Below are 12762 nucleotides of genomic sequence, written 5' to 3'. Positions count from 1 at the left end.
GCCTTCCCACTGCACCCGAGCTTCTGGAAGACGCCGTGTGTATTGTTCACAGCTGTGGGTGACGCAAGGCACCCAGCCTGATGGGGAACAGATGTGTCGGCATGCTGGCCAGAGCGCTCCGTGGGAGGCTTCTCTTCTCTGGACGTGGGGCACCTGGGCCACATGTGGTCACACCCCCGGGTGCAGGGGCCCCGGCCCTGAGCCAGGAGCCTGGGGCGGCTGTGCCAGGCCCCAGCCTGGCGGAGCTCATTAGGGCCCTGGGGCAGGTGCTGTGGGGCAGAGCTGCCAGGAGCAGACAGGGCTAGGAGGCGCTCCCGGCACGGGAGGGGCCTGCTTAGTGATGACGGCCGGCTCCGTGTGCCTCGCTGGTGGCCGGCGGCCGTCCGTGGCGTGCTCGGGGTCACTGGGCTCTGGCAGCAGCAGCAGTAGCAGTGCCTCCGGGTCCCCACGTCTGCCACCGTGTGCCGTGTGGGCTTCGGCCGCAGTCGGCCCGGGGTGGCTCCCGTGCGGGCTCCACGGCCCACGACTCAGCACTGTTGGGGGCGGAGGCCCCTTCGGGGTTCGCTTTGTCCCGTGAGCCGTCTGCAGCCTGCGCTGAGTGGACTTTTTCTCGTCCTAGCAGTTCCCATTATAAAGACGGAGCCCACCGATGACTACGAGCCTGCGCTGACCTGTGGACCAACGAGCCAGGGCCTGAGCCCGCTCCCGAGGCCCTGCTACAGCCAGCAGCTCCCCGCGCCGCCCGACCCCGGCTCCTGCCTGCTGGCCGGCTTCCCCGCCTGCCCTCCGCGGGGCTCCCTGATGCCAGCGCCGCCCCTCACCAGCCCGAAGCTCCACGACCTGTCCTCCGCTGCCTACACCAAGGGCCTCGGCCACCTGGGACTGCAGCAGCCGGCCGGAGAGGTGCCCCCCGTCCAGGAGGTGCCGGGAGCGCTGGCCGTGCACCCTGGGCCACCCGAGCAGCCGGCCCCCGTCCTGCAGCCGCAGGTGAGTCCTCCTCCAAGCAGTAGCCGCTCCCTTGGTCACCAGCACTCACTCTGTCCCAACAGCCCCTCTTGTCAACCTCCGCCCGCCACCCACGAGCCCCACGGCCAGGCCCTCCCTCCGGTGACCGGCCACCCACAGCACCGCCTGCCGAAGGTTCAAGGACGTGAGTTTGCAGCCGCTGGGCCACGGCCACTGCCAGAGGTGCGTGAGGACAGTAGTAATTTGGCCCCTATTCCTGTAACGGTCAAGCGTGAACCTGAGGAGTTGGACCAGTTGTACCTGGACGATGGTAAGTGCCGTGGCCACACCGGCGTGGGCCCCAGCGCGTGCGCTCGGTGCTGTGCCGCGTCAGCTCCGTCTGGTGAACCGGCGGTGGGGTGGGCAGAGCAGAGGCCATGGGTGCCGGCCCAGGACGTTCAAGCTGGAGGGAGGGGCCCCTGCCGGACGTGGCTCCCGCCAGGTGCCCTGGGTCGTGGCATCGTGAGGGCGCCCGTGCCCGGTGATCCGTCGTTACGTGATGGCCTCACTGCGAGGAGCCTGGAGCTTGGTGGGTGGGGACAGCGACAGAGCTCTGCTGACCGCGCAGGGGACACTGCTGGGAAGGGCGGGGCCTGGAGCCCCTGCCACGGCCAGGCCAGGCTGTGAGTGAGATCTGTGAGCACCGCGTCCTGCAGTGCTGATGAGCACAGGCTCGTCCTGCTCCTTGCGTTGTGTGTGTGTGTGTATGTGTGCCTGTGTGTATGTGTGTCTCCATGTGTGTCTGTGTATGTGCGTATGTGTGTGCATTTGTGTGCCTGTGTGTATGTGTGTCTCCATGTGTGCCTGAGTGTGTGTGTGTGTCTCCATGTGTGTCTGTGTATGTGCGTATGTGTGTGCATTTGTGTGCCTGTGTGTATGTGTGTCTCCATGTGTGTCTGTGTATGTGTGTATATGTGTGTCTGTGTGTGTGCCTGTGTGTATGTGTGTGTGTCTGTGCCTGTGTGTGTGTATGTCTGTGTCTGTGTGTGTGCCTCTGTGTATGTGTGTCTCCATATGTGTGCCTTTGTGTATGTGTGCCTATATGTATCTGTGTGTGCCTGTGTGTGTTGCATGTATGTGTGTGTCTCCATGTGTGTGCCTGTGTGTATCTGTGTGTATGTGTGTGTGCCTGTGTGTGCATGTATCTCTGTGTGTATGTGTCTCCAAGTGTGTGCCTGTGTGTATGTGTGTGTCTATGTGTCTATGTGTGCGTGTGTGTGTGTGTGCCTTTGTGTATGTGTGCCTGTATGTATCTGTGTGTGCCTGTGTGTGCCTGTGTGTGTGCTGCATGTATGTGTGTATGTGTGTCTCCATGTGTGTGCCTGTGTATGTGTGTATCTGTGTATGTGTGTGTGCGTGTATGTGTGTGTATCTCTGTGTGTATGTGTCTCCATGTGTGTGCCTGTGTGTATGTGTTTGTATCTGTGTGTGCGTGTGTGTCGACATGTGTGTGCCTGTGTGTGTATGTATGTGTATATGTGAGTATGCACGTGTGTGTGCCTGTGTACATGTGTGTCTGCATGTGCATGTGTGTGCACATACTTTATAGTCACTCCCCTCGTGTCCTGGCACACTGTGGCCCAGGGAAGCAGGCACTGTGACGCGCACATGGCCCGTGTGCCGTGCTGATTGGCAGCTGACCCACAGCCGGGGCCGTCTGTCCTGTAGGAGTCAGTGCCGTGTTCCCGGGGCCTGCTCAGAATGCGTGTGTGAGGTTGGGGGCGTCTGCAGGGGCTCTGGCGGTTTTCCCAGATATGAGCACCAGACCAGGGTGCACGCCTGGAGCAGGGGGCCTGGGGCAGTGTCGGGACACCCATGCACGTGGCCTGCCAGCTTCTGAGGTGGGGGCTCCAGCCCCCTCCCTGCGGCTGGTCTGCGGGAGCTGTGGGCCCAGGTCCAGTGCCCCCCCGGCTCCCACTGTTCCAAGGGCTCGTAGAGGGAAGAGTGTGCAGGAGCCCCTGGCCCCACGGGAGCTCAGCACCACCCACTCCCCAACAGGCGCCTCCCCTGGGAGCAGGCGAGCGTCTCCAGCCTGCATGGTCGGGCAGCAGGAACCCTGGCGCCGGGGTGGGCAGGGGCTCCCGTGCACCGCGGTCTCCGTTCCCGTCTGCTTCAGCGCCGGTCACTCCGCGCCTGCACCCCGACGTGAGGCTGTCAGCTTCTAGCAGGGCTCCTGCATTGCTTGTGTCAGAAACCGCTCGGCCCTGAGCCCAGCGCCCAGTGCCGGCCTTGAGTGAGCGCGCCTCTGTCCACCCCCGGCCGTCCCAGGCCTGCGCCTCCCTTGATGGCCTCGGCAGCATTTGGCAGGCTCACCGTGACCGCAGGGCAGTGCCAGCGGCATAACCTGTGCGTGCAGGCGCACCGAGTGCCCTTCTCATGGGACGTGTCCGCCCAGCGGGAGACTGGGCCACAGCCACCTGTCAGTCGTGCTGCGCAGCTTCCTTAGCACACACAGATCCTGCGTCTGCCCAGCCGGACGCTCTGCCCGGGCGCGCTCTCGGTTTGGGGAGGATACCGGTGCGTGCGCCTCCAGGGCCGCGGCTCTGCTGTCCCCAGAAATGCTGGTGTCGCCGTGCTGCAGCTGGGGGTGCAGAGGACAGGGCACGTCCTCTCTGTCCACCCCTGCCCAGGCCTTGGCAGTGCTGAGGCAGGACAGCTTTGCAGAGGCGCCGTGCAGCTGGCCCTGGACTCCCACCCTGGGCAGCGGAGGCCAGACGCAGCGTTGTCACAGGTGCGGTGTGGGCGGGCCTGTTCCACGTGGTAAATGCGGCGCTGGCACGGTCCTAGCAGGAGTGTCGTGGGGACGTGGCTGGAGGGGAGGGACCTGGCCTTGTTCCACAGGTCAGGGCTGGGCGAGAGAGCTGGCCTCGGGGCCCGCCGGTCCCCGGGGGCTGAGAGCACAGATGTGTGCCCTGGGGTGTGTGTGGGGGAGTGTCCATGTGCACGGGAACGCTGAGGCCCGGCCCAGTGGCAGCCCGACTGCCTCAGCCCCTGGGCACCTGGAGCCACCTGCCACGAGCAAGCTCCTCTCCCAAGTGTAGGGGCCTTCAGGACCCCGCCCTGGCCCCGCCCGAGCCCCCGCTGACCGGGTGGCCCTTCCTGGGTAGCTTTTCGCTCCTCAGCTGGCGGCACCCCTCGCCGCCTGGGCTCCACCACACCCCTGGTCAGAGAGGCCAGCCTCGGCCCAGCCCCACGTGCCCCGCAGGCCCCTCGGGCCACAGCTGGGTCCTGGGGACCCTCAGGCAGACCAACGACCCGTCTGTGCCGTCCTCTGCGCGTCTGCTCTCCTGTCACAATGCTGTGCCACCCGCTCAGAGTGGAGGGCTGGGGTCGTGGTGGAGGCCCTTGGCAGCAGCTGACAGTTCCGTGTGGATGTGGGGCTCCCCGGGTCTGGCGGGGGCAGACGGTTCCTGAGGGGGTCCCAACCCTCGGCGCTGCTGGGCTGGGGACAAGGGCGCCTGCTGAAACCCGTGTGCAGCCACCTCCTCCTGGGCGCGCACCTGAGGCTGAGGGACGCGGGGTCCGGGCCGCAGGGGTGGGGTGCACCTCCCGGCCCCCGAGCAGCAGCCCCGTCCGGGCCGTGTGGCAGGAGACCCTGCTCGTGAACCTTGCCGCTGCCTCTGCAGGGCTTGCTGGGGTGGGCAGGGGCAGGAGCTGCGGGGGGCACTTGTCGGGGGCAGCCTCCACCTGCAGACCCCCTTGGACTCCCTGGGTCCTCGGGTCTCAGAGCCCATCCTCACGTCTGGGCAGGTGGGTCCCCGGTCTGTCCCTGAGGGCCCAGCATGGAACACAGACCTGCACTGCGGGCAGGGGACCCAGGTCTGAGGGGGAGGGGCGGGCAAGGAGCCCAAGGGTGGCCAGTCCTCTGCTGGCGCCCAGTTTCAGTGCTGTGCGTGGCTGCCGTTGATTTAAATTCACCGGACAGAGCCCCGGGTGGGACCCCGTGGAAGCCTGCAGCCCACAGCGGAGTCCCCAGCTCCAGACTGGCTGTGCTGTGCACTCCGCGTGGCACCGGGGCACTGGAGACCCGGCACTGGGCCCAGCTGCGGCAGGAGTTTGGGGAGGGAGCCAGTGAGCTCTCTCTGTCTCTGTGTGTCTCTCTCTCTCTCCATAGCCCCACCCATCTCACAAATAAGTAAGGTGTGCCCCGCGCCCTCAGAGCGGAAGTGGCCAAGAAGCCCATGGCCCATGACTCGGCAGCCTGGGTCCCGGTGAGGCCAGGGCGGCCGGGACGCAGGTGGAGGCTGTGGGGGCCTCCTGCACCCCCACCCACCGCACAGGCTCCCTGGTTGTTTATTGATGTAGCCTGAGGTGCAGCTCAGTGGGGGGGTGGGGGCAGATCCTGAGCTCCGGGGAACCCAGGCTACAGCCTCCCAGGGAGGGAGCCCAGAGAGAAGCGGAGCAGCGGCGGAGCCGGAAACGCGTCCATTCCAAGTGGATCTGACGGGACGAGGTCAGCGCCCTCACCGGCCTTCACTGCAGGGAGCGAGGTGCCCGTTGGGAGGGCAGACTTTATTCACCCCTGGACAGTGCAGGCCCGGACCCTGCGCCTTGGATGCAACGTGGGCCTCGCTCCCGCCGCCGCACTGCCGTCTCCTGCACGCTCCCACTGCGGTGCTGGCCAGGGCCGGGGGTCTGCAGAGCCACAGGCGGGGGTGCACGGGGACCAGAAGCGGCTCGGCGGCCCCTGTGGACGGCTGGCCTCGCCCTGTGGCTCCCAGCTGTGCTTTCTTTTCTTTGTTAAAAATTATTTATTTGAAAGAGTCACCATCTGCTGGTTCTCCAAACGCCCGGGGCTGGGCCAGGCTGAAGCAGGAGCCTGGAGCCCCAACAGGTCTCCCACGGGGGTGCAGGCGCCCAGGCACTTGGCCGCATTCCACTGCTGTCCCAGGCGCATTAGCGGGGAGCTGGGTCGGAAATGGGCGGGGCTCAGACTGGTGCACACAGGGTGGCGGTGCTGCAGCCTACCCGGCCCCTCAGCCGTGCCTGCTGAGGTGGACAGCCAGGCCTGCCCCTGTGGCCCAGGCGGCGAGGTGGGCTTGGGGGCAAAGCCAGGCCCAGCAGGAGTGAGAAAGAACTTGTTTGCACGAGAGAACTTTGAAAAGTTCTTCAGAAAACCTTATGAAAAGTTCGGTTTCCGCTGCCCCGTGCAGTCTCCTCACACGCGTGTTCCAGGAGCGTCTGAGGGCCCTCGTGGGGGTGCTGCTTTGGGAGTCAGGTGGAGGGGGTTAGTCCTGCTCCGCACAGCCGGCCTCGGGCGCCCCCGCGGTGGGGTGCACTCTCAGGCTGCCCACAGGCTGCCTCCGGCTGCTGGGCACTGAGCCACACTCCCGTTATCTCAAAACCCAAGCCGGCAGCTTTCAGATGTCCTGGTTTCCTCAGTTACGCGTGCTCTCGGGTTTGGTTTCAGAAGCTCCGGGTCTGCAGGCTGGCCTGCCCAGGTTAAGGTGCCCACAGCCGCACCAGCGCCCGGCGCCGTCCTCCTCTCTGGCTCCTGACTCCAGCCTCCTGCGGACACAGAGCCGGGAGGCGCAGGGGGCTCCAGTGCCTGGGCCCCTGTCAGTCACGTGGGCGGAGCTCCCGGCTCCCAGCACCAGCCGGCCCAGCCTGGCTGCTGTGGGCATTTGGGGAGGCAGCCAGTGGGTGGGTCTCTAGCACCTCTCCCTCTCCCTCTCCCTCCCTCCCTCCCTCCCTCTCTCTCCCTCTCTCTCTCTTATCTCTCTATCTCTCTATCTCCCTCTGTCTCGCTCTCTCCCTCTCTCTCCCTCCCTCTCTCCTTCCCTCCCTCCCTTTCTCCCTCTCTCCCTCTCTATCCCTCCCTCTCTCCTTCCCTCTCTCCCTCTCTCTCTCTCTCCCTGTCTCTCCCTCTCTCCCTCCCTCTCTCCCTCTTTCTCCCTCCCTCCCTCTCTCCTTCCCTCTCTCCCTCCCTCTCTCCCTCTCTCTCTCTCTCCGTCTCTCCCTCTCTCCTTCCCTCTCTCCCTCTCTCCCTCCCTCCCTCCCTCTCTCCCTCTCTCTCCCTCTCTCTCCCTCTCTCTCCCCCTCCCTCCCTCCCTCTCTCTCTCCCTCCCTCTCTCCTTCCCTCCTCCCTCTCTCCCTCTCTCTCCCCCTCTCTCCCTCTCTCACTCCCTCCCTTTCTCCCTCTCTCCCTCCCTCCCTCCCTCCCTCTCTCCTTTCCTCTTTCTCTCTCTTCCTCCCTCCCTCTCTCTCACTGGGTCTCTCCCTCCCTCTCTCCCTCTATCTCCCTCTCTCTCTCCCCCTCTGTCTCAAAAAAAGTGTTTGGTCTGTAAATGCATTTAAGGATGAAAATCTCTACTTTGCTTCGTAAGAGGTAGGCTTTCTAAGGTAGCGTGCAGAGTTCTCGAGCGTGAAGTAGCCACAAAGGCACCTTTTTAGCACATTGGTGTAATGGACCTCAGGTTGTTTGAAATGTAGTTTTTTTAGAAGCTGGGCCCGGAAGCTGTGCGGGAACTCTTTTCCAAGACCCTGGTACTTCCAGGCGCCGCGCACTGAGGGCACCAGACCGGGCGCCCACTGTGCTCCTTGACTTGGGTGCAGTGGGCCTGGCAGCCCGCACACGCGTGCGCGCGCTCGGCTCCCGTCCGTGTGCATGTGCTGGGAATGGCCACAGCTGCTGACGTGGCCCGGGCGCCTCCCCGCCCCCGCCGCCTCTGCCACAATCGGGCCTTTCAGATCCCTCCAGCACCCCGCACCCCTCAGTCTTTGATGTCATTAAAACAACAAGCAGGTAGACGCGGTGGGGGCAGCGTCTGCTCCAGTCTGGGCTGTGCTGTGCGCGGCTCTCCCGCCCGCCCCTGCTTTCCTGAGCCCAGGCCGCTGGGAGAAAACAAAAGGGTTTCCTCATGGAAAGTCTTAGGGAGCTGGCAGGGCGCCACGCCGGGGCCTCCCCGCCGACGCGCGGCTGCGCCCTCACGTAGCCGACACAGGCTGCGAGTGACGGGGAGGCGGACGGCTCAGCCGTGGAGTGGTTCCTCAGGGCCGCGCTGCGACGGCTGGCCGGGAATCAGCCTGAAATCCCACGCGTGCCGCCTGGACGCGGGGGGCTGTGGGCGAGGGAGACCAGCAGGCTGCAGACCCGTCCCTGGGACACCCGGGCACACGCCGGCCGCCACAGCCCAGCTCCTGTGTAGCTGTCTGTCGTGTGGGCCCCGTGCAGGGAGGGTGTTGGTGGGAAAGCCACACGCGGTCCCACGAGGGTCTCACTCGGGGCACCTGCTGAAAGCCCGTGCAGGGCTCTGGCTCCAGGGCAAGCGGCAGTCATGGGGCTGTCCCCGAGAGGAGCATCGTGGCCGGGGCGGGGTGGGAGGCGGCGCTGAGCAAGGCTGTGTGCCAGGAGCGCCCTGCTCCTGTGCGGAGCCCCTGCCACGCACGTGGCCGTTGTCAGTACCGGCAGCTGTGATCGGAGCTGCACCGGCTTCGAGCACTTAGCGGAGCTCGTGGGAAAGGAGAGAAGACGGCTTTGGGGCAGAAGGTTTCCAAGTCCACGCTCACGAGTGGCCTTCAAGGAGGAAGGGAAACTGTCAGGAAAGAAACTGCACGGATTTCGTTTTTGAGGGGCACCAACATGAACTTATCTTGCTTTGTTTAAAAAGATGTATTTATTTTTATTTGAAAAAATTACAGAGAAAGAAGGAAAGACAGATTGAGAGAGACAGATTCTGCAGCTGCTGGTTCACTCCCCAGATGGCTGCAGCGGCCGGGGCTGGGCCAGGCCAAGACTAGGATTCTGGGATCCAGCCCAGTGTGGGTGCTGGGCCTGCAGGGGGCGGCACGGGGCGTGGAGCAGCCGGAACGTGGAGAGCGACCACGCGGACGGCAGCTTAGCGGCTGCAGTGCTGGCCCTGGGTTCACCTGTTTAGTTCTGTGTCCCCATGAACTTGAACTGCCCTCGCATTTCTAATCCAGATCCCACCCTGAGTGCAAGAACCTTGTGTATTCAGAAGGAGCATTCCAGCACCGGTAGCCCATGTGGGCGCCAGTTCAAGTCCCGGCTGCTCCACTTCCGGTGCAGCTCTCTGCTGTGGCCCGGGAAAGCTGTGGAGAATGGCCCGGGTCCTTGGGCCCTGCACCCACGTGGGAGACCCAGAAGAAGCTCCTGGCTCCTGGCTGTGGATTAGCACAGCTCCAGCCGTTGCAGCCATGTGGGGAGTGAACCATAGATGGAAGACTCTCTCTCTCTCTGCCTCTGCCTCTCTGTAACTCCGTTTCAAATAAATAAATAAATCTTAAAAAAAAGGAAGGGGATCCAGTGGCGTCGCCTTCAGCTCTGCTGACCTGCCTGCCACCTCGGCTGTCCCCTCCCTCGCGGGCGCTGGAGAGGAGGCGCTGGGGCTCCGCGGCCTGGCAGAGGCGCTGGAGAGGAGGCGCTGGGGCTCCGTGGCCCGGCAGAGGCGCTGCTGTGGAGGTCTGCGGCGTGTCTGCCGCTGCCTGTGAGCAGGCGTGGAAGGTGGCGGCACGCGGCGCCCTGCGTCTCCGGGTGCCGTGAGCACTGCTCGCCTGCTGCACGGCGGCTGGCACAGCTCCCTCCCGGAGCTCGGCGAGCAGGCTTGCTCTGTGCCCTCCGCCCCCACTTCTGCTCTTGGAGAATGCGCACTCACGGGAGCGCCTCCCTGAGCTGTGTCCTGGACAGAGAGTGGGAAACCAGGTCCACTGCTGGCCGCCCTCCGTGCCTGGCGCCTGCAGCGAGGGGCCACATGGCGAGGGCTCTGTCCACAGGGGCAGCCAGGGCCTGGGCACCACCCAGCACTCGGCCGGCCCGCCCCGGTGCCGAGCATGGACCCTTCCAGGGGCTCTGGGTCCTGAGGAGCAGAGTGCCTGACTCGTGGATGCACGTGGTGCCCAGGCGAGGACAGGGGCAGCTGGAAGTGGTGGGAAAGCCGTGCCCAGTGCAGCCTGACACATCCGTGCCGGCAGCCGAGAACCCAGTGGGAGCAGCAGTCAGCAGCTGACGCGGCCGCTTCCCAAAGTGGCTTTGACGTGCGATGTCTCGTTTCCACATTCAACCCCTGGAAAATCCCGTGGCCAGGCCAATCTGCCCGCACAGCATCGGCTTCCACAGAAGGACGTTGATGCCAAGGTCAGCCAGGACCCCCGCCTGGCCTGCGGCTCCATTCCACAGTGCCGTGGCAGCCGCGTCGCGGCTCCGCTGGTGAACAGTTCTCCCCCAGAGATGGGCCGAGCATCCCCGGGGGCACTCTGGGGCCCACTGTCGGGGAGGACCACCCAGAAAGCAGCAGAAACACAGGGAAATCACCAAACCAGCCCAGTTGGAATGTGGAGAGTGACCAGACGGACGGCAGGCAGAGGGGAGCTGCTCTGTGACGCGCAGTGGACCCAGCCCCCTGCCCGCCACGCCCCTGCAGCCGCTCCACCAAGACCCCGCCCTCAGTGCAGCTGGGATTGGGCCACACGCAGTGCTCCCGCTGAGGACTGGACAAGAGGCCCTGTCAGTCACCTCTGGCTGACCTTGAGACCCTACAACACCAGCCGAGGGCCAGCGGGCTGGGACACACGGGCTTCCCTGAAGGAACGTGGAGGCTGCCCGCCCAGCTCCAGCAGGTAAGGCAGCCTTCGGCTGGTAATTAGGGGCCATGAAGCCCGACCAGCCAGGGTGAGCCCCAGCAAGAGGAGCGTGGTGGTCACACCCTGCGGGGAGCCGGGAGCCAGGAGACCAGCGGCGGCGGCGGCTGTCTGCTGAGGAGGGGTCGGTCCCAGTGCAGACGCCGCGTGTGCTGTCCCGTTCTAAACAAGCTGTGAGGAGGCCCCACACAGGCGTCCCTGAGAGCGGCCATCACTCGTCCAAAGAGCTCGTACCCCTCGCCAGGGAGAACGTCATGAAGAAGTAGAAATTGTGTTTTTGAAGAGCCAGATAGAAGTTCTGCAGTCAGAAAGTGTGCCTGCGCAGTAGAGTTGGCGGAGGAGAGCCAGGTGCCTTGAAGGACGCTCAGTGGGTCACGCAGCCCGTGGGACAGAAGAACGGGGAGAGGACGCTCAGTGGGTCACGCAGCCCGTGGGACAGAAGAACGGGGAGAGGACGCTCAGTGGGTCACGCAGCCCGTGGGACAGGAGGAACGGGGAGCGGACGTTCAGTGGGTCACGCAGTCCGTGGGACAGGAGGAACGGGGAGCGGACGTTCAGTGGGTCACGCAGTCCGTGGGACAGGAGGAACGGGGAGAGGACGCTCAGTGGGTCACGCAGTCCGTGGGACAGAAGAACGGGGAGAGGACGCTCAGTGGGTCACGCAGTCCGTGGGACAGGAGGAACGGGGAGAGGACGCTCAGTGGGTCACGCAGTCCGTGGGACAGAAGAACGGGGAGAGGACGTTCAGTGGGTCACGCAGCCCGTGGGACAGAAGAACGGGGAGAGGACGCTCAGTGGGTCACGCAGTCCGTGGGACAGGAGGAACGGGGAGAGGACGCTCAGTGGGTCACGCAGTCCGTGGGACAGGAGGAACGGGGAGAGGACGCTCAGTGGGTCACGCAGTCCGTGGGACAGGAGGAATGGGGAGAGGACGTTCAGTGGGTCACGCAGTCCGTGGGACAGGAGGAACGGGGAGAGGACGTTCAGTGGGTCACGCAGTCCGTGGGACAGGAGGAACGGGGAGAGGACGCTCAGTGGGTCACGCAGCCCGTGGGACAGGAGGAACGGGGAGAGGACGCTCAGTGGGTCACGCAGTCCGTGGGACAGAAGAACGGGGAGCGGACGTTCAGTGGGTCACGCAGTCCGTGGGACAGGAGGAACGGGGAGCGGACGCTCAGTGGGTCACGCAGTCCGTGGGACAGGAGGAACGGGGAGCGGACGCTCAGTGAGTCACGCAGTCCGTGGGACAGGAGGAACGGGGGGCGAAGAGAAACAGTAGAGCCGCGGGGACAGCAGGGACGCCGTCTCGAGCACAAGAGTGAGTGCGTAGGGAGGCTGGTGCCGCCTGCAGAGCCGGCATCCACACGGGCGCCAGCGCGAGCCCCGGCTGCCCCTCTTCCAGCCCAGCTCCCTGCTGATACTCCCGGGAAACAGGAGGATGGCTCAGGTGCTTGGGCCCCTGCACGCACATAGGAGACCCGGAGGAAGCTCCAGGCTCCGGGCTTTGATCTGGCTCAGCCCCTGCCATTGCAGGCACCTGGGGAGTGAACCAGCAGATGGAAGATTCCCTCTCCCTCTCTCTCCCCCTCCTCTCTGCCTGTCCCCCCCGAACTCTGCCTTTCAAATAATAAATCTTTTTTAAAAATCTATACTTAGGCCGGCGCCACGGCTCACTAGGCTAATCCTCCGCCTGCGGCACCAGCACACCGGGTTCTAGTCCTGGTCGGGGCACCGGATTCTGTCCCGGTTGCCCCTCTTCCAGGCCAGCTCTCTGCTGTGGCCCGGGAGTGCAGTGGAGGATGGCCCAAGTGCTTGGGCCCTGCACCCCATGGAGACCAGGAGGAGCACCTGGATCCTGCCATCAGATCAGCGCAGTGCGCTGGCCACAGCACGCCGGCCGCGGCGGCCATTGGAGGGTGAACCAACGGCAAAAGGAAGACCTTTCTCTCTGTCTCTCTCTCTCACTGTCCACTCTGCCTGTCAAAAAAAAAAATCTATAATTAAGGAGAGTCCTAGAGAGAGGGGAGAAAGGGAGGAGAATATTGGAAGAAATAGTGGTCGGAAAACTTCGCAGATTTGGTGGAAACCATGATTCTCTGCACACACAAAGGTCAGCCAGTTCCAGGCAGCATGAGTTCGAAGAGATGTCTGTCACCCCAG

At 64.4% G+C, this 12762-nt stretch overlaps 1 protein-coding gene across 9 annotated transcripts in view; it reads left to right on the top strand.

The window, feature by feature from the left end:
* NFATC1 (nuclear factor of activated T cells 1) overlaps positions 1 to 12762 on the top strand; it is a 111877-nt gene that overhangs the window by 72931 nt on the left and 26184 nt on the right. For 2 of the 9 annotated variants that reach the window (XM_070049841.1, XM_070049839.1), the window contains exon 9: positions 623 to 987. In XM_070049841.1, the coding sequence (XP_069905942.1) occupies positions 623 to 987 (365 nt within the window). Of the gene's footprint in view, positions 1 to 619; positions 1277 to 12762 lie in introns of all 9 variants that reach the window. The other 7 variants (XM_070049835.1, XM_070049833.1, XM_070049834.1 and 4 more) reach the window with 4 other exon arrangements.

Source organism: Oryctolagus cuniculus, chromosome 10 (assembly GCF_964237555.1).
Source record: "Oryctolagus cuniculus chromosome 10, mOryCun1.1, whole genome shotgun sequence".
Taxonomy (NCBI): Eukaryota; Metazoa; Chordata; class Mammalia; order Lagomorpha; family Leporidae; genus Oryctolagus; species Oryctolagus cuniculus.
The sequence above is the reverse complement of the archived record's forward strand: the minus strand, read 5'-3'. Positions and strand labels throughout refer to the sequence as shown.